The sequence below is a fragment of the Culex pipiens genome, chromosome 3, assembly GCF_016801865.2.
Source record: "Culex pipiens pallens isolate TS chromosome 3, TS_CPP_V2, whole genome shotgun sequence".
Taxonomy (NCBI): Eukaryota; Metazoa; Arthropoda; class Insecta; order Diptera; family Culicidae; genus Culex; species Culex pipiens.
The window spans coordinates 45,534,230-45,555,476 of NC_068939.1; the positions used below are offsets into that span (position 1 = coordinate 45,534,230).

At 42.2% G+C, this 21,247-nt stretch overlaps 2 protein-coding genes across 2 annotated transcripts; both read right to left on the minus strand.

Annotated features, from left to right (window-relative positions):
- Positions 1-9,013: 9,013 nt before the first annotated feature.
- LOC120420082 (uncharacterized) lies at positions 9,014-12,908 on the minus strand. Its single transcript, XM_039583011.2, has 3 exons — positions 11,569-12,908; positions 9,353-11,512; positions 9,014-9,288 (listed from the first exon to the last, which is right to left on the minus strand). Exons 1-3 carry the CDS (start codon positions 12,776-12,778, stop codon positions 9,128-9,130), a joined length of 3,531 nt encoding a protein of 1,176 aa, XP_039438945.1. The 5' UTR covers positions 12,779-12,908; the 3' UTR covers positions 9,014-9,127.
- Positions 12,909-15,043: 2,135 nt separating this feature from the next.
- LOC120420110 (uncharacterized) lies at positions 15,044-15,611 on the minus strand. Its single transcript, XM_039583058.2, has 2 exons — positions 15,261-15,611; positions 15,044-15,193 (listed from the first exon to the last, which is right to left on the minus strand). Exons 1-2 carry the CDS (start codon positions 15,609-15,611, stop codon positions 15,188-15,190), a joined length of 357 nt encoding a protein of 118 aa, XP_039438992.1. The 3' UTR covers positions 15,044-15,187.
- Positions 15,612-21,247: the final 5,636 nt, after the last annotated feature.

A 21,247-nucleotide genomic window follows, 5' to 3' on the forward strand; every position in this document is an offset into this window, starting at 1 on the left:
TCTTAAATGACATTTAAAAAAAACATCAATTTGAACATTCTATGACAGTAAAAAAAACCGTCAACTGGGGCCAATCGGGACTGCAGTCTGATTTGGGTTAGTCGTCTATAATGCTTTAAATAATTTCTATTTTCCATCAAAATTTATGGATTATTATTCAATTTAATCAAAGATAGGGTTGTTACGGGAAAGTCGAAAAAATCCGCGCCAAATCCTCGCCGAGCAAAACCCCAATCCGCGCGAAATCCGCGCCACATAAAAAAAAATTGCGACCAGCATTCAAGAAATGTTATTTCCAAAGAAAAAAAAAATAATACAGAAAGTGTTTGATAAAAAAAAAACTCGTTTTATGTTTGAAAGAATGAAAGCAAAAAATCCATTTAAAAATACCTCAAGAGACGTCAAGAAAAGTGTCACAAAAAAAAACGCTTTTTGCATATCAGAGGGACACTACAATAAATTTGACCAATATAAACAAAATAGAAAATTATAAACCAATATAAACAATATTTAAAATCTAATAAATGAAATTTAACTTCAAAAAAATATAAGCTAAAAAAAACAAAATCTAAAATTTTAATATGATTAATTTTTTTTTTTTTTTTTTTTTGAATTAAATATACTTTATTGAATCTTTCTTATAATAATTACATTTGGTTTACATAATAAGTGGTCAGCTGTGGCTCTTCAGCTTTAGTTTGCTTTTCGTGATTTAAACACTGTTCATTTTCATAACTTTAAAAGTATATGATTTATCATTTTTGTAACTCTGATACAATGAGGAAAAAAAAAATGTTAAGAAAACATAACCTAACCTAAAACTAACTTAAACTTACAATAAACTAAACCAATCCTTGAATCAAGGGGTATTCAGAAATAGCACATTTTTCCCTGAATTTCAAACATTTTTCTTGAATCTTCTGATCCAACATTTTTACTTCTGCTAATTCATGAACCTCACTTGATCTTGTCCAGCCAGGAACATTCAAAACCATTTTGAGTACCTTGTTTTGGACACGCTGGAGCTTCAACTTATGAGTTCTAGCGCAACACTCCCAAACAGGTACTGCATACTCAATAACGGGGTAAATTATTTGTTTGTAAACTGCTAGCTTATTTTTCAAAGATAGCTTTGATTTTCTGTTAATTAAAGGATACAAACACCTGATGAGAATGCTGCACTTGTTCAAAATTTTCTCTACATGCTGCCGAAACAATAGTTTCGAGTCAAGTATGAGACCTAAATAGACAACTTCCATTGACCAGGGTATTGAAACATCATTCATTTTAATCAAAACATCATCCTTTGGGGCAAATCTGGCCGATTTGGAAAGTGGAAAAATGATGGTTTGAGTTTTGGCTGCATTTATGCGAATTTTCCAGTCGCCAAAGTATTCGGAAAGAACGTCAAGACCCTTCTGAAGACGGCCAACTAAATATCTGGTTATTTTACCCTTATAAATAACGGCAGTGTCATCAGCAAAAAGTGACAACACACCATTACCAGGAAGAGTAGGCAAATCAGATGTAAAAATATTGTACAGAAGTGGGCCAAGAATACTTCCTTGGGGAACCCCAGCATCAATGTTGAATAATCCAGAAGCAATCCCATTCAGAAAAACCCTGAACGATCTCTCCGAAAGATAGTGCTGGATAATTTTGATAAGATACATTGGAAAACCGTATAAATACAGTTTATGTATCAAACCATCATGCCAAACATTGTCAAAAGCATTCTCAACATCCAACAAAGCCATAGCAGTTGATTTAGACTCAAGCTTGTTCTGCTTGATGATTTTAGTTACTCTCGTAAGCTGATGAGCAGTATTATGTCCCTTGCGGAAGCCAAACTGCTCGTTCAAAATTATATTATTATCGTTGGTAAAATCCAAAAGCCTTGAATAGATGACCTTCTCAAAGAGTTTGGACAGACTACTCAAAAGACTAATGGGACGATAACTTGTTGGCGATGTTGGATCTTTTTGAGGCTTCAAAATTGGTATGACTTTGCCCAGTTTCCAATTGGTGGGGAAGTAACCAAGTTGCAAACATTTATTGAAAATATTGGCAAGATGTTGAAAGAACTGATCACTCTGTTTTTTCAACACTAGATTAAAAATGTTATCAAAGCCTGGAGCTTTCATATTTTTCATTTGTTTAACTGCATCTTTGACTTCCTCACCAGAAACATGGGAATCTGCAGGAAATTCAAAGGTAGAGTCATTGATTGTTGAAATACTATTGGCAACTGATGTTTCTTTACGGCTGGTCATGGAAGCGCCAAGATTATGTGAACTAACAAAATGAAGCCCAAGTGCATTTGCCTTTTCCTCGGATGTAATCAAACGAGAATCCTCAACAATAAGTGGAGGAATAGGCTTTGGTTTGTTTTTAAGAACTTTTGAAAGTTTCCAAAATGGTTTTGAATATCCCAAGCTGGCTTACATGTTTTGAAAATTCTTGATTTCTGATATTGTCAAGTCGGTCTTGTATGATTTTGTTTAAATTGTTAACTGAAATCTTTTTGTCATAGTCCCCAGTCCGTTGATATTGTCTCCTATAAACATTCCTAAGTCTAATCAAGTGTTTAGTATCTACGTCAATATCAGTTACCTTAAAATTAACAGGAACCTCCCGAACGTTGGCAGCTTCTGCTTGGTTGATAGCCTGCTGGATCACTTCCAGCGAACGATCAATATCGGCAGAGGTTTCCGGGTGTTGATCATAGTCGATGTTGCTGTCGACCACTTGCTGAAACTGCTGCCAGTCAACGTTGTGGTAATCTTTCCGGGTTGGTTGCCGCTGCGGAGTAACGGAAGCTCCAACCTCCACAACCACCGGATAGTGATCAGAACTCAACTCTTCAAACACCTCAGGATGAGCCACGTTCTCAGCCATATTGGTAATGAAGAAGTCGATGATTGAGTGATTCCCAGACCGAGCCACCCTCGTTGGACGATCCGGACTCACAACGTTGTAGTATCCGTTTTGCAGATCGTTGTGCAGAATCACTCCGTTCCGATTCCTCCTGCTGTTGCCCCAAACTTCATGCTTCGCGTTGAGGTCACCAGCAATGATGTACTTTGCGCTCCGCCGTGTCAGCTTCTGGATATCGCCCTTCAGTTTTGCTGCTGAACCATCTCTGGAATTCACCTGACGTGGGCAGTATGCAGCAATGAAGAGTACTGGGCCAACCGAAGTGGGAATTTCCACCCCAACGGCCTCGATGATGTCCAGCTTGAAGTGTGGCAGCCGGCGTGGCTTGAGATCACGATGAACAGCGACAAGCACACCTCCTCCTCCAGAGGTGGTCCTATCGAGCTGCGTCGCGATCTTGTAGTTTTGCAGATAAACTTTTTCACCGGGCTTCAGATGAGTTTCCGTGATGGCAGCTACGTCGATCTCCTTATCGCGAAGAAAATCCACCAGCTCTAAGTTCTTCCTCCTAATGGAGCAAGCGTTCCAATTCAGCAGCTTGAGGGACCTACGATCCATACTGGATGACGAACGAGGTCAGCACTTCAATCTGCTGGGTCTTGGTTTTGCATCCACGTAGTGCAGCGGACATCTGTTTGAAAATATTGAGGAGTTCGGTTGAGGTGTAAAGATCATTACCATTTTCCTCAACTGCTGGTTCTTGGGTTGGTCTTGGCTCCTGGCTGAAGCCCGGTGGTGGCGGTCTCGGCTCCTGGCTGGAACCCGGCCGTGGATGATTCATCTCAGCTCTCTTCCTGGGATCCAACGGCAACGGTGCCAAGTTCGGGACCTGGCGTCGCGGTTGAAGAGGTGGAAAATTTTCCTCCACCAGGGTTGGAGGAGTTCTACGACGCTGAGGCTGATTCTTCGTCGATGCTTGCTGCCGAATTTTCACGAACTCAGCTCTCTTGGGGCACTTTCGGTCGGTTGACGAGTGCTCGCCGTTGCAGTTGAGGCACTTCACCAGCGAATCTTGGATGCACTGGGATGTGATGTGCGCATCGGTACCACATTTGGCACAACGACGCTTCAGGTGGCAGTTCTTACCTCCGTGCCCGAAACCCAGGCAGTTGAAGCATTGTGTGACGTCACGATGCACTGGTCGGTATCGCTCCCACGACACGATAATGTTGAAAACCGCTCGAATTGCCTTCAGCTCAGGAAGCGTCGTCGATCCCTTAGCCAAATGCAGCAGGTAGAGCTGGTCACGGTACTTGATGTCTTTGTTGCGTCGGCTCATTTTGTGCACGGCCAACACATCCAGTTTCAAAACTTTTAGCTCGGCAGCTAATTCCTCCACTGGCATGTCGTACAGACCTCTGACGACGATTTTGTACGGCTTATCCATGGCGACATCATGGGTAAAGTACTCCGCCTCGTTTTCGGTCAAGTAATCCTTGACCAGTTGATAGTGCTGCCTGGATTGCACCAGCACCTTAAATCCGTCCTGACACAGACGAATGTTGCCTAGGACTTTCCCAGACTTGATGAGTTCAACCAGCCCCGCTCGAAAGTCGATCGTTGCTGCTGATTGCCTCACATAAAAAGGAGGCAGTTTCTCCTTTCGCTGTTTCACTTCATTCTCCTTTGCTTCCGCTACCTGGTCCTCGTCAGGCAGTCCAGCAAACTTGTTGTTCTTCAAAAGCTGCTCCTCGTGCGATGAAGAGTTCTCCTCCTCCTCATCCATCGGTACAGTACCGTCGCTCTTTTTCGTCTTTTTGCTGTTCGATGTCACTTCCAAAAGCACCTTCCTTTTGGAAATCCCCGGTTTTTGGCCATCAGTTGAGGCCTCAACCTTCCTTTTGGAAATTCCCACTTTTTTGCCTGCTTGAGCGGCAGGTAGGGCGATATTCACAGAAAAAAATCAATTCTCGAAACCGTGAAGTCAGTTCACGATTATGAGAACCACGAAGGAATATATTCACGTTTATGGTGCAAATGCACCATACTCATGAATAAATTCCTTCGTGGATCTCACATTCGTGAACTTTATTCACGATTACGGGAATTGATTTTTTTTCTGTGTTGCCGGCGTTTTGCGCCGGGACGCGACGAGTCATGTTGATTCAGACAACCTTCACCAACGAATGCTCGGATAACAAATGAAATATGATTAAATTTTAGATTTCGAAATTCTAAAAATTCTAAATCTATGAATACCTCACTAAAATTTCATTCCGAAACAAATTGCATTTCCAATATTTGAAATATATTCTTCTAAAAAACTAAGAATTTAAAAATTTAAGGATTTAATAATTTAAGAATTTAAGAATATCAGAATATCAGAATTTAAGAATTTAACAATTTAAGAATTTAAGAATTTAAAAATTTAAGAATTTAAAAATTTAAGAATTTAAGAATCTAAGAATTCTAGAATTTAAGATTGAAGAATTGAAGAATTGAATAATTTAAGAATTTAAGAATTTAAGAATTTAAGAATTTAATGATTTAAGGATTTAAGAATTTAAGAATTTAAGAATTTAAGAATTTAAGAATTTAAGAATTTAAGAATTTAAGAATTTAAGAATTTAAGAATTTAAGAATATAAGAATTTAAGAATCTAAGCATTTAAATTTCATTTGAGATTTTTGAGATTTCCTTTTTTTTGTTTTCAAATTTGTTTTAAATTTAATATTTTTTAGTTTTTAAATCTAGATTTTTTTATATTTTGTTTTTTTTTTTAATTTTTAATTTTTTTATTTTGTTTTTTTCATTTTGATTATTTTTAATTTTTAATTTTTCTTTAAATTTGGAATTTTTGTTTTTTTTAGAATTTTGGAGTTTTGAATTTCAGATTTTTAAAATTCTCAATTTAGAAATTTCGATTTTTTTTAATTACGATTTTAGAAAATCAAAATTTTTTTAATCTGAATTTTAAAAAATTTGATTAAAAAAACCATTAAAATATAGAAAAAGTTTCGAATTTTTGAAATTTGAATTTTGAATGGTGGAGCATTAATTTTTGAATGTTAACATTGCAATGAGTCTGAAAATAAACGCTTTAGTGGTAAAAATGCCTCAAAAAATTACATTTTTGAAAAAATCTTTTTTTACGGGTTAAATCCTATTTAAAATTTAAATGCAAATTGATTATATCCACTATAAATTAAAAATAAATAAGGCTAAAAAAACATTACTCAAAAGAAATTACATATTCAGAGCCGGATATATTAAGAAATGAGTTAAGTGTAGTAATAATTTTATTTAAGAAATTCTCATGTTTGTAAAATAGCAGGCCAAGGATTGATACCTAAGAGCATGCAATGGCACTGACCTTGTTGCGTGCTCTTCGGTTGACGTTCACGTAAGGAACATCCTGGAAGGAGCGTAACTAACTACATCCGTAGTTCTGTTAGATCATCCGAATTATCTTGATCAGAGCAGTATAGCTCTGGTTCCTTGCGAGTGTCCTATTTTCTTACCTCCACGTTGGCTTGGTTTTCATGATGACCTAGCTGGTGGCCTGTGGAAACGGATCGTAAACCTTTGACCACCGCGGGTCAGAGTCGAGACGGCTAAAAGAAAGGGGCGCGACAATGTGGGAAAGGGAAGTAATTTGTGATTGTAGACGGTATTGTTTTGATTCGCAGTATGTTGAGTCAACTGCTGTGGATGTACCTGGAACATCGCACAACGGGGTTTCTCTTCTCTTCATTCTCAGCTACCACCTATCTCCTATTTTTATTTTGCTCTTCTGATTCCCAATTCGTCACTGATTCTTCTATTTAATATCCAACATTTGATTTTAATTTTACTAACTTTTGATTCTCTTATATCTCAAAGCTTTTCCACTCTTTTCTATCAATTGATACTGCTGTAACAAACTTTGTTTTGTTTTTTTTTCCTTAAAAATATACTTTTCCTTAATGTACTAGTAATATCAAGTCTATTTATCATTCGCCTAATCTTTTTTGATTTTATTGCGAATTTATTTATTTGAATAATTCTTTATCTGTCCTATAAATTATCATTACTATAATCTAAGCTTGTTTTGTATCTCTATTTATTAACTATTGTCTAATTTTACATCTAATACATCTAGGTTCTCATTTTTAATTCTTCAAAATACGCTCATCATTCCCTTACTATTGATACTTGATTTTTATAAAATAAATTCTCTTTTACTGTCTATTGTTTTCAATCTTCACCCTTTTTTCAAACAAGTGAGGTTTGAGCCCTTACTCAATTTATGGAATGATTAAAGGATTAACACAAATATTACTATTGTACTTTTGAAAAACTTTTCTAAAATGCTTAGGACCAAAATATTGTAACAAAACACCGCGACAAAAGAAATAGCAACAGATAAACACGACTCAACAATAGGGAAGATTTCAGGAGAAAACAATACACAGTAAATAACAACTAGTTTTTGAATTCAAACTAAAAATAAAACTGTTTTTGCTTTAATGAAAGTTGCTAGGCACACTTTAAATGGTTAAGCGCTTATACTTGCATCAAACCCTACGTAATGTACCACCCCCGGCCGAGTTAAAATGCGTAACCGGAAAAGAAGGTGTGCATGCCTGGCACGAACACTCAAAGCGTGTTCTAGCGTGCTGCTCGTACTGACTCAGAGCAAGGGTGAGATGTAGGTGTAAGGGCAGTGCGTGTTCGTCGGGAACCTAGTGCATAAGATCGGTCAAGGCCAGGTCTTACACTGAAAATTGCGAATTGCGAATTCTCATGTTTGTAAAATAATCTCTACATAATCTTCATCTTCATTTTTCTACGGTTCGTATTAAGAAAATACAAACAAACATTTTCAGAAAAAAAATCTATTAATAAGAAATTGAAATTGCACTCAATGAAAAAAAAAAAAAACAATTTCTCGTAATTCTTGATAATATTTTTCTTAAAAACTTGAAAGTAAATAATTCTATCTAGAGGAAATTCTCGTATGTTTGGCAGGTTAGGCATTCGCTCCTAACTCGATCCAATTTGCTGATTTTCACTATACTGCCCACCATTGAAAAAACGGATAATATCCACTTTTGGCAAAAACGAGATATTAGCACTAGGTGGTAGAGGATGTTCCAACGCATTTTCTGGAACTTGAATTTCACTGAAATAGTGTTTAGACATGGCTGCCGATGCGAAAAACCAAACGGCTAATATGCCACTCTTATGGGAAATTGCCTTGACGGAGATTTTGTGACAAACACTAAAACGCGTTTTTCTCGGAATACTTGATTTGGCATAATAGCCGAATTTTCAATTATGGGCAGTATATAAACAACTAATTTTGCAAAACTTTTGATAGAAACTTGCTTGCTCACTTCTTATTGAGCTATTTATCACTCGATTTCAGTTGAAAACGCTTTTAACTAGCTTTAATTGAATGACAAAGTTCTGACCTGCCAACATTAGAGGCACGCTGGAATTAAATGCGGTTCTCCTATTTATCTATTTATTTATCAAAATTGCCATCCGCGCCAAAGTAAAGCAATCAACAAAGAAGTGTAAACAGTCCATCCTGCTCGTTCCTAACTTCAAGAGCAACCGACATACTCAGAATGAAATTTCTGTAAACTCTTTTTTGCAATTCCGTCGTGAAACTACTTACTATTCCTGTCATTCTTGAACGACGAAATGGCCTACTTTTCTGTACTAAAAATAACAGAATCGAATAGCAACACTTTTAAACATAAATGCTGAAAAGTTCTAATTTTCAGCACTCAAATGGGTGCTGAAAAGTTGAACTTTTCAGCACTTGTTTCGAAAAGTAACACTTTTCAACATTTTTTTGATTTGAACGATTTATTGACAAAATACATGAAAATTTGACATAAAATTTCACTCAGTGTGTGTTTTTTGGAATTGCAAAAAAAAATGTATGGAACTCGTTGCAAAACTTGATTTTTTTCAGCACTCTTCGTATTTATCCAACTCGGTGAACCTCTTTGGATAAATGTACGACTCGTGCTGAAAAAATCCTCTTTTTGCAACTTGTTGCATAAACAACTATTTCGTAGGCCCATTTGCATTCTTAAGCATGCATTATATAATCGAAGAAATGAATCAACACATTTCAACATTTAGCTTTGTTCAAACCACGTTTATTCATGTAGGTATACGTTAAAATAATTCAAACAATCCACATTTTACGCAAATCCCTGCCCCACAAAACGTACGCCCGTTCTACGTTTCCTCAATACGGCGGCGGCTGCTGCGCGCTGCGGTGGATCGCCGCAATCTTCTTCATCTTGGTCAGATCGTTCAGCAGCATGTGGATCGTCTGCTTCGTCTTGGGGTAGTTCTTGGCGGTGGGCGACTCGAGCAGCTCGGACTTGTCGTCGTACGCTTCCAGGGCTGAAACAAAAATCGAAATTGAGTTTGCTTGAGAAGATATATTTTTTTGGGTTTGTTAAATTACCGATGATCTGCGCCTCGATCGCCTGCAGCCGGGCCATGGCCGCGTTCTGCTGCTTCTGGATGTGCTCGAGCAGGATGGCCTGGCATTCGGCGGGGTCGATTGCCGCTTCCGGCACGGGAATGTGTGGGATGGGGACGGGCCGTTGATCGCTGCGGTTGGGTTGCGCTCCGGATCCTTGGGCGGCGGCCGAAGGCGTGCCGCCTGTGGATGTGAGCGATGCGTTCAGCGGGACTATTCCGGAGAGGTCTCCGTTTCCGCCGCGGGGAGGACTCTTCTCCCACTTCTTTGACCAGAGGTACATTTTGGGGTGGTCCTTCCGCTCGGCGATGTTGATCTTCACCTTGAGACTGTGCATGAAGCGCTTCAGCTCGAGCAGGTTCCCGCCGAGGGTGTGACTCTGCTTGAGGATGTCGAACCTGGCGGCGTTCTTTTGCGCGTTGGTCGCGTGGTAGTTCGCGACTGGGAGTTTGCCCTCGTACAGCCAGTCCTGGTCGTGGATGTAGCGGCGCGACTCGCGCCCTCCAACCGGGTTCCGGCAGATGTAGCACACGTACTTGTCTGGGACTTGCGTGTCCCGTTCGAACCCGTTGCAGATGCCGTGCTGCCAGCACAGACACAGCTCGCACTGGACCATCAGTCCGTCCTCCTCGCCGTAGCCGCACAGACAGTTGATGATCTCCTCCTTCTTCATCGACACGATCTTGATCATTTCGCCGTTCTCGCTGATGAACCGCGGGCTGTTGACGGCGGCGTTGATCGAGTCGTCCCCGTACTGGCCACAAATGCTCGCGTTCGTCGTCATCGTCTGGCTCGCGTCCGGATCGTACCCGTAGCCGTGACGGAAGAAGCTCTCGTTCGCGAACGAGTGCCGCGTCTCTTCGGCCACGGCGTCCATGTAGTCCATCGAGGCGACCCGCCCAACGGGGGCCTTCTTCTTCTTCGCTTTGCCCTTCTTTGTGGGAACGGCACGCTTCGAAACGAATCCGCCCTTGGTCTTTTTGGCACCCTTCTTCTTCTTCTTTTTCGAGAAAAGCTTGATCTTCGGGGCAGCGGCACTCGACTTGACGCTGGTGCCGGAAGTAGTTGGGACAGCTGGGAGTGAGGTCGCTGAAGGGATCTGGGACGTGGGTTGTTTGGTGACGGCGTGCGATTCGATGGCCTCTTCCGGGTCGAAACCGGAAGTGGCTACATCGGGAGCTGCGGCACCTTCGGTTGACGTGGTTGACGCTTCCGGTTTGGGGCTCTTGATGTCGGTTGAGGATTCGGGCTTTGTTGGGTCTGAAGCTGCGGGTGATTTCTTGGGGTCGACTTCAGCGGCGTTGGAGTCCAACTTCTTCTCGACGTCATCGCCGGTCGGTTCTTTCTTGACGTCCTCCGACTTGACCGACGTCTTGGAGGCCGAATTAGAGGCCTGCGATCGTCGCGGGCTTGGCTTCGGTGGCGTCTCGACGATTTCAACCTGAGGCGTTCGCAGCGCGGCCAAATCTTGCATGTTCGGGATCTCGCCGAGGCCCTTGGCCAGCTCCTTGTGGTAGTGCTTGATGTGGATTTGAAGGTGGTTCTCCTTGCGGAACGTTTTGAGACAGTCCACATCCGGACACTGGAACAGGTTGTCGATGATTTTGACCTTGACGGAGCCGATGTTGACCTCGGTGTTGAGGAGCACCGGTTCCGCGGGGACCGGCGGAGGCAGGAAGGCGTCCTTGTACTCCTGGGTGTACCGGCAGAAGCCCATGTCCTTGGCGCGACGCTTGTGCAGGCCAAAGTCGTACACGTTGCCGTCGTACTCTTCGCCCTTCTCCGCGAGGTAGGTTTTCATTTCCTGCCGCGAACGGAACTGCTTCCCTTCGGCGTTCACCAGGATGATGTCCATCTTGCCGAAGGCCGTGATCCGCTGGTAGATGTGCTTGACCCAGCCCTCGGGAAGGCGCCAGTCGGCCACGATGACCGTGTTCAGTTTGGAGTTGCCCACCTCGAGAATGGCCTCTTCTCCGACGGGGAAGTCGTTCATCCAGGGACAGAACCACTCGCCGGTTTGGGCGATCTCCGGGAAGTCGCTCACCTTGGCCAGCTGAGGAATGTAGAGGGCGACTGTCGGCGTGGCCGGAACGGCCGGCGGTGGTCCCGGGGACAGCAGCGAAGTATCCGTTGCGATTGAATCTGAAAAAAGACAAATTTGAATATTCTATTCATTCCAACCCAAATGCCCAACTCACCATCCATCGGTTCCTGCTTGATCGTCGGCATCTCCGGGGCCGCCTCAACCTGCTCCGTGTCCATCGTGCCGTCCGGTTTCTTCAGCTTGCTGACGTGATTCGCCCGGCAGACCTTCACGAAGCCATCGTCAAACAGCACCTCGTACATGTCGTTCTCCAGCACGGACTGAATCGTGGCCCGGAACTTGCGCGAGTCACTCCACCGGGCAAAGCACTTCTCCCCCACCACAAAGCGCGTCTTCCCCAGGGGAGTCTTGGGCTGGGCTTGGAATGGCCGCAAGCGGACGCTGTCCATCGGAATCCACTCGTCGTTCAGGGCGGCCGATTTGCTCTTACCGCCGGACTTCTCAAACTGAACCAGGACTTCACCCTCCTCGGTGTCCACTTCGCCCAGTTTGGCCGGATGCCACTTGCCGGAAAAGTCCTGCGCTTCGATCTTCGTTCCGGGAGCGAAATTGATCAGCGATTGGTTCAACTTGCGCGGACTTTGAACCGATTTACGGTCCTTCGGAGTGGACGTCGACGCCGACGGTTCACTCCGACGCGTCTTCTTCGAAGACGGCGCCGAAGTCGGAGTTTTTGACGGACGCTTTGGCGTGGACCGCTTCTTCGAAGCCGGAGTTGACTTCTTGCTAGAGGCTGTGGCCACCGGAGTCGAAACCGGTTCCTCCTTAGGAATCACTTCCTCCTTCTTCTCATCCTCCTTAACCGGCTGCTCCACCTCCCCTTCTTTCTTCTCTTCCACCTTAACTTCCTTCGTTTCATCCTTAGCAACCTCCTCAACTTCCGCTTTAGAACTCTCTCCCACTTCCTCCTCCACCTTCTCCTTTTTAATCACCACCTCTTCCTTCTTCTCCTCCTTCACCACCTCAACCACCGCCGCCGCCGCCTTCTTCTTCTCCTCATCCTTCTTCTTGCGTCCCCCGCCTCCCCCTCCACTCGCCACCGTCCACGGGAAAATCGTCGGCACGACCCCGTTCTTCAGCAGGTACTTCGTCCCCTTGAACGCCTGAAAGTCCGCCTTCCGGAAGTGCCGGCTGCACAGGTTCGAGCCCTTGTTGATGACGTAATTGTCGGGCAGCCGGCAGGCCACCCACCACCGTCCCTTCTGCTCCTCGTTGGCCGGAATCTTGTGGTACGACACGCCCCGGTCCTCCTTCCGGTCCGACGTCGACGGACACCCGGCGATGATGCACTTGCGGACGCCCATCGCGGTGCTGAGATGTATACAGAAATGCGACTCGCAATCCGGATTTTTCACGAAATTTCACAAGAAAGAGAACCTTTTACGCGTCGCGCGTTGTTTTTTCTTCTCCGTTTGACAGGTTTGCTTTGATGTTTTGGACTTGCGGACGGCGTAAAAAGCAAAGGGCCGCATTCAGGGCGCGGATTCAGAGAACACGGAGGGCGCGACACCTAGCGGTGAATAGCGTAGTGCTGGTATTTAATAAAAGAGATTTAATCTCTGCGAAAATGGTAGAATCGGTATTTTTTTTAAATTGGAGTGGATAAAAATTTAATATTAAATATATAAATGAATCATATAAAAAAAATTAAACGCCAAAAAAATAAAAAAGTTTAAAAATTTAATTTACGACCCATTGAGGTTTTGCAGCGATACTGTGTTTCAAATGTAGGTCTCATGACTCCCTGCATCAATCTTAATGAAACTGGTTGCAAAAGACGAGAAAATGTTTTGCTTTAAAATAAATAATAAACATCAATGGTTGAGCGTGCAAAAATTTGTGAACTTTTTCTTTAAAAAACATGTTTTGGAATTCGAAAAAATGAGTTTCCCCGTATATATCAATGAAATAACCAGTTATTAATGATTTCAAGAAAAATTAGAATCCTGCGCTTCAATTAATCGCCGCAGAAAGATAACAAGAGAGTAGGCTTAGACAAAAAAAATTAAAAACATGTTGATAGGGAAGAAAATCATGATAGAAGATGTGTTAACGTAGGTATATTAAACCATTTCTATTGATTTTTGACAGACTTTCTTGCCAAATACTCCAAATTACTATCATTTTCTAAATTTACAGATTTCTCATAGAAAAATCAATCAAATATTGGAAAGTTGTACACCAAATTGTTGAAAATATTTTTTCTCATCCGAATCCGGCATAAGTTTTATAAAAATGTTGATTGAGAAGGAAAAAACTATGTTTTTCAAAAAATCATAGGTTTACGCTATTTGTTCATAGGTGGCGACATGTGTCTTTTAGCTTTGCTGTTTTATGAAAAAAGTGTTTGAAATGCATTTATACACCTGTCCAGTTGTTTTGCAATAATCAGTTTCCAAATTTCCTAAGTATTGACGAAAATGTATATATTTGCACAAAAAAAGTTTTTTTTGCCCCTTGATTTTTTGGACTAATTTTGAAGGGGGGGATATAAACATTGAAAAATATTTGCAACGGCCTTAAGAATAGAAAATATATTTAAAAATGTGAAAAACATTCAAAAAATTGATAAAGTTACAGGACAATTATGCAAAATAGCAACGAGGCAAAATATAACGATTGGACGTTGTAGAATTGGGTCCTAAAATGAAGCTTAGATTGCTGATATTATTGTTTACAGCGATAAAGCTAATTTTTCTGAGTTCAATGACCCTTTGTACGACCACAAAGAGTTTAAAATAGATTTTTAAATCAATTTTGAAAAATTAACCTCGCGGTCCTTCTTGACAGAAAAGCTCCTACTTGACAGCTCGTTCCAAGGGGACCATAGTTGATCCATCGAAAAAATGTTGTCTTGTCAAAAATAAATTTTGCATTTAAATGAAAAAAAGCGATCAGAAATGGTTTTTAATCGTGTTTTTTTACCGTTGTACATAAAAGTTGACATAGGGCTTTAGTACCCAATTGATTGTAGAAATCGGATGGAATTAGGAGCGAGTGCTTAACCTGCCAAACATACGAGAATTTTGTATGCGTAGTGTGCAACTTGAGATTCCCAGCGTGGAGATGATGACTTACCTCTACGAAGGTTGGACGATGAAAGAGGACGAGGACAAAGCCCGAGTCGGCAGCTTGCGTCGAGCGCTGATGCTGCATTGCCTTGACGTGTCATCAGACGTCAAACGTTACACTGCTTACGAGGGGTGTGTTGATGCCCACACATCTCTCCCCCTCTCCAGACATAAAAAACTTTAAAAAGTTTTGGTATTTGTTTAGCCTTGCTTGATCTTAGCTCTTAGTCTATGCTTTCGTTTGGTGAAATGAAAAAAAAATTAAATCTTGCCTCGATTTTTCTCACTGGGTTGTTTCACTTTCCGTTTTGTTCCTATTTGGATGTCGTGAAACATCAAAATCCATCTCCACACCAAAATAAATCGTATCAGAATCCCTCAACAACTGACAGTTGGCATGACAACTGACAAATTGCATCGAAATGTTCAAAACTCAAGCAGCCAAGTCAGTTTCTGTCCAGATAAAATTCACTCGTAACAGTTAAATACCTACTACTAAAGCTAGAAATTGTTGTTTTGAACCCTTTATTCTTTGAGCCCTTTGCTTGTCAAATCGTTGTGCACAAACAAAAAAAAAATTAAACCGAAGAATCTCCTCGAATCGTCGATTTCTAACCGGACCGGAATGCTGTGAAACAAAAATCAATTCTGGAAAATAAAATAATTTTATTTTAGGTCATATCGAACAACACAGCCGAGAAACCCATGCATCTACCTGTTTCGCTTTCTGATACGCCAAGTCCTCCTCCACCAGCCGCACATAGTCTTGCAGATAGAGTGGAACCTGCTTCTGCCTGGAAGGACGAGCCTCCTGTCCGGATCGGGACAGGTCGGGTATAGCGCTTCGCCGGCCGCTGCCACCAGGTTGGAGTGGATATGCAGATGCATTTGGCCGCACGGCCTCTTCGGATTGCGGCGAATCGTTTGCTGTACTAGACCGAACGCCGTGTTCGGGGGATTCACCTCGCCACTTGTGCGCCCGCTTCGTCTGGGATACGTGTCTTTTAATGCGCAAGCCTTCGTCGTCCTCCAGGGTGAGGTTCCCGTTAGTTTGTTCAATGACCATGTATTTTGTTGAGCCGAATTTGCAGTCTCCCTTTGAGCGCGACTGTTTTTGGATTATCCACGGACCGTATTGACCGCGTTTGCTGGCGTGGTCGATGGATCTGCAGTGGCCGACCAGGTGGCATCAGCTGTCGAACTTTCGTTGTTCTGGTGTCTCTCTGACAGAGATCCAGCAATTGTGTTCAACACTTTCTCAACTGCAGTCATTCGATCGTCGAAGCTAGTCGACGCCCCAAGAGCTCTTGGCGGGTCCGATGACACGTTCCTCAGCTGGCGATCGGGAATCGACCGGGGTGGCTCACTGGAGGTGTTCTGGATGCCTTCAGCGACGAAGGTGTTCTGGATGCCTTCAGCGACGTTAGGATGGTTCGAACTCATGACTCTCGTCGATTCGACGACATTCTCTCCTCCGATGCTATCCGATATTTCCCAGTCCGAGCTTTGATTGCCTTCCGAATCAACTTCCCAATTCTCCGGGGGCCACTTTACAAATCTCCCGCCTCTGTAACGCTTCATGTTTTTCCTGAAAGTAGACCAATAAAAACACTTTTTTCATTCTGTCCAGTAAATGCCTGTTGAGTCTGCTCATTAACCAAAGGACCAGAGGACCTTCCAGCGAACGCCCACAAGCCGTTGGGACTTTTCAGTCGGAGCTCACAAGCCAGATAGGCCTTTCCAATCGCGGTGGCCTTTTCAGCAGACGTTCACAAGCCCATCAGGCATATTCAGTGAACGCCCACAAGCCGTTGGGACTATTCAGTGAGTTCACAAGCCAGACAGGCCTATGCAGTGAGAGCTCACAATCCGGTGGGGGGCCTTTTCAGCAGACGTTCACAAGCCCATCAGGCCTATTCAGTGAACGCCCACAAGCCGTTGGGACTATTCAGTGAGTTCACAAGCCAGACAGGCCTATTCAGTGAGAGCTCACAATCCGGGGGGGGGGGCCTTTTCAGCAGACGTTCACAAGCCCATTAGGCCTATTCAGTGAACGCCCACAAGCCGTTGGGACTATTCAGCGAGTTCACAAGCCAGACAGGCCTATTCAGTGAGAGCTCACAATCCGGGGGGGGGGGGGCTTTTCAGCAGACGTTCACAAGCCCATCAGGCATATTCAGTGAATGCCCACAAGCCGTTGGGACTATTCAGTGAGTTCACAAGCCAGACAGGCCTATTCAGTGAGAGCTCACAATCCGGGGGGGCCTTTTCAGCAGACGTTCACAAGCCCATCAGGCCTATTCAGTGAACGCCCACAAGCCGTTGGGACTATTCAGTGAGTTCACAAGCCAGACAGGCCTATTCAGTGAGAGCTCACAATCCGGAGGGGCCTTTTCAGCAGACGTTCACAAGCCCCTTCAGGCCTATTCAGTGAACGTCTACAAGCCATAAAATTCTTCGATTTCTTATAAAAAAATATCCGTCGTAAAATCACAATTTATCTCACTATTTCCCATTTGTATTCTTCTCTCACAGTGCGATTCCCTTTTAGACCCTATTAGCATTTATCGCAGACATGCACAGAAAAATATGGTGGAGAAAAAAAAATCAGGGTGCAAAGAAAAAGAAACTTCCGCTACGGACCATTTTTTTAAATCCATTATCCCTCTTGATCACTTCCCTTCTCCCATGTTTTGCTGAAAACTTTCTCGATAAACCCGTTTTAAAATTTTCGTTAAAACCATGCCAAACCGAGTTAACAAAAAAATTCACTGGCAGGATTCGCCATTGTGCAACTTGAGATTCCCAGCGTGGAGATGATGACTTACCTCTACGAAGGTTGGACGATGAAAGAGGACGAGGACAAAGCCCGAGTCGGCAGCTTGCGTCGAGCGCTGATGCTGCATTGCCTTGACGTGTCATCAGACGTCAAACGTTACACTGCTTACGAGGGGTGTGTTGATGCCCACACACGTAGAACTTTACTAAACTTGTTAATTTTCGATTTAACGGCCTCTTTTTTGTAGATTTTGCTCGGTTTGTTCTAGAGGTCATTTCGAGGTGCTCCGATTTGGAAGAAACTTTCTTGCTATCTTGTGACACGTCCTATCTTTTTACAGCAGACGTGTCACAAGATAGCACACAAGCGACGAAATATAAGCTCTTTACAATAATGGGAAGTGGGATAAAAGTGATGATACTTGATACTTGATCATCCAAATTCAATAAAACATTATTTCCGTAATTTTATTTGAGAAAAACAAACGTAACTTCTTTTGAAATCACCAACCCTGCTGTCATTGAGGGGGGCGCTTTGTTATGATTCGTTTTTCTTCACCGAATGTACATGGCGCTTTTTTCATGATGCTTTTTTTTCGTAACGAGGTTCATGTAGTTTTTTTTAACAGGTTGACAGGGCTACATAAACAGGGACTGCTGATGGCAGAGATTTTGTTTATGTTACTTTATTTAAAAACTTGATTAAACAGACTTTACTGAAGTAAATTTTGCTCATTTTTGGTGGAGAGGTAGCTTATTAGGAGTACTTTCAGAATATTTTATAAACCAGAAAGTGTCAAAATGTACATGATGCCTTTTGAAATGTTACCGTCGAGTTTCACTTTTTTTAAATTACGGACTTTCAACACCGTTAACTTTTGTCAACAAGACGGACACTTTTTGGGATCAATTGTGACATATTAGGAATCTTCCGGAAATTTCACGTAAGTTTGAAGTGTTGGAGATTGTTTAAAAATCAGGGATGGAATAATACCAAAAAAAAAAAACGTTACTTAATCCACCCTTAGGTGGTTGGCGCCTTCCTCACATTTAAAGGGTGCCATCCAAAATGCAAAAAATGCATAAATAACACTTAAGTGCTTATAACTTTTGATAGGATTGTCAGATCTTCAATGTTTTGGACGCGTTAGAAAGTTCTTTTGAATACCCATCCTACGAAAAGTCGTATGACAGATCCAGACAACGCTTTCATCAAAATACCTGAGATCCGGCCTCGGAAAAGTGCGTAAGTAACACTTAAGTGCTTATAACTTTTGATAGGGTTGTCAGATCTTCAATGTTTAGGACGCGTTGGAAAGCACTTTTGAATACTTATCCAACGATAGGTCGCATGAGAGATTCGGACAACGTTTTCATCAACATATCTGAGATCCAGCCTCCAAAAAGCGTATAAATAACACTTAAGTGCTTATAACTTTTGATAGATTTCTCAGATCTTCAATGTCTTGGACGAGTTGGAAAGGTCTTTTAAATTCCTTTCTGAAAATGTATAGCATGACGGGTTTTCTTACAAAAACACCCTTTTTACAATCTTCCGGACTTTTGTTAAAATCGTTTTTGCCTTCCTCACTGAGGTAAGGCTATAATCCTGCTCTAAAAATGAACTTTTCATTAAAAGCTCAAAGACCCACCTTCATGTATACATATCGACTCAGAATCGAAAACTGAACAAATGTCTGTGTGTGTGTATGTGTGTGTGTATGTGTGTGTGTATGTGTGTGTATGTATGTATGTGACCAAAATTCTCACTGAGTTTTCTCAGCACTGGCTGAACCGATTTTGACCAAACCAGTTGCATTCGACTTGGTTTAGGGTCCCATACATCGCTATTGAATTGTTTGAAGTTTCGATAAGTAGTTCAAAAGTTATGTATAAAAATGTGTATTCACATATATCCGGATCTCATTTATATGCATGTAAATGATGTCCGGATCCATCATCCGACCCATCGTTGGTTAGGTAATCAAGAGACCTTTCCAACAAGTCCACAACATTGAAGATCTGGCAACCCTGTCTCGAGTTATGACCACTTAAGTGATATTTATGTGCTTTTTTGAAGCCGGATCTCACTTAAATGTATGTAAACGATGTCCGGATCCATCATCCGACCCATCGTTAGTTAGGTAATCAAAAGACCTTTCCAACAAGCCCACAACATTGAAGATCTGGCAACCCTGTCTCGAGTTATGACCACTTAAGTGATATTTATGTGCTTTTTTGAAGCCGGATCTCACTCAAATGTATGTAAACGATGTCCTGATCCATCATCCGACCCATCGTTGGTTAGGTAATCAAAAGACCTTTCCAACAAGTCCACAACATTGAAGATCTGGCAACCCTGTCTTGAGTTATGACCACTTAAGTGATATTTATGTGCTTTTTTGAAGCCGGATCTCACTTAAATCACAGACAAACAGACGTAAATCAATGAACTAATTTCGCTAAAATCCATCAATCACTAAATGCAACAAAAATTCAATAGTAACTAGCTCAATCTGGTGGCCAATTCTAAAATTGAGTGTTGCTATACAAAAGAGAAAGTGAAAGTGTTAGTACACGCAATCTTTCATGTGGTAGTGAGGGTAGGGAAATTTGTTTACTAAAACCAACATGTGGGTGGAGCAGCAGCAAGGACAGCCGAGCTATTTTGTTTCAGGACAAATCGAGAATTCAAAATATAACAGTCAGCACCGAGGTCAGCACTATTGCTGCTAGTGACCGGCGTGACCGGTTGATTGGCTTCGGAATCCCGGTGAGTGCGATCGGTTCCTCGCATGATCAGGACCAGTCTTCTCCGAGAGGCAGAAACGAACAGAAAGTGTTTTAATTTTCCTCTGCCAACAAAGTGTCCACTGGATAAGACTCTACTGACATGTAAGAAAATGGTTTTTTTTGACGAGTCAAATTGAATGTTTTCAGAAGAAGGTTCACCTCGCAGGAAGGTGAGGAAATTTTTGGGTGGCAGGAAAATGATTAAGCCGTTATCAATAACATGTCTGGCGGAGATTCCCGATAGAAGTCAGATAACTTAGCCCTGAAATCATTATCCGATTATGCGTGCGGAAAACCACCCGTCGCGTTCCGTTCCCGATCTTACTCAATGCACTATCGTTAGCATTATTTCGTTTTCGTTTAGCATTAGTCTTGATTGCAATGTATACCCGATTATTCCAAATTCTAACACGGAGTTTGGATCAAGATGCAAAAAATCGTTGAACAATTTTTCTCTGCATGTCGTTTCTCATCTTTCACTGTCGACAAACAAAGGCAGACATATTTTGGCGCGCTAGCTGAAACGTCAGTGTGATATGCGCTCTGACTGTAGCGCCATCCCTTGCTGGTGGACGTTCCGAAAACTTCATTTAAATTCAAATCAGCCATTATATTCCTGATTGATGAACATAAAAAGAGATTTACGTCTGTTTGTCTGTGCTTAAATGTATGTAAACGATGTCCGGATAATTCATCCGACCCATCGTTAGTTAGGTAATCAAAAGACCTTTCCAACAAGCCCACAACATTGAAGATCTGGCAACCCTGTCTCGAGTTATGACCACTTAAGTGATATTTATGTGCTTTTTTGAAGCCGGATCTCACTCAAATGTATGTAAACGATGTCCGGATCCATCATCCGACCCATCGTTGGTTAGGTAATCAAAAGACCTTTCCAACAAGTCCACAACATTGAAGATCTGGCAACCCTGTCTCGAGTTATGACCACTTAAGTGATATTTATGTGCTTTTTTGAAGCCGGATCTCACTCAAATGTATGTAAACGATGTCCTGATCCATCATCCGACCCATCGTTAGTTAGGTAATCAAAAGACCTTTCCAACAAGCCCACAACATTGAAGATCTGGCAACCCTGTCTCGAGTTATGACCACTTAAGTGATATTTATGTG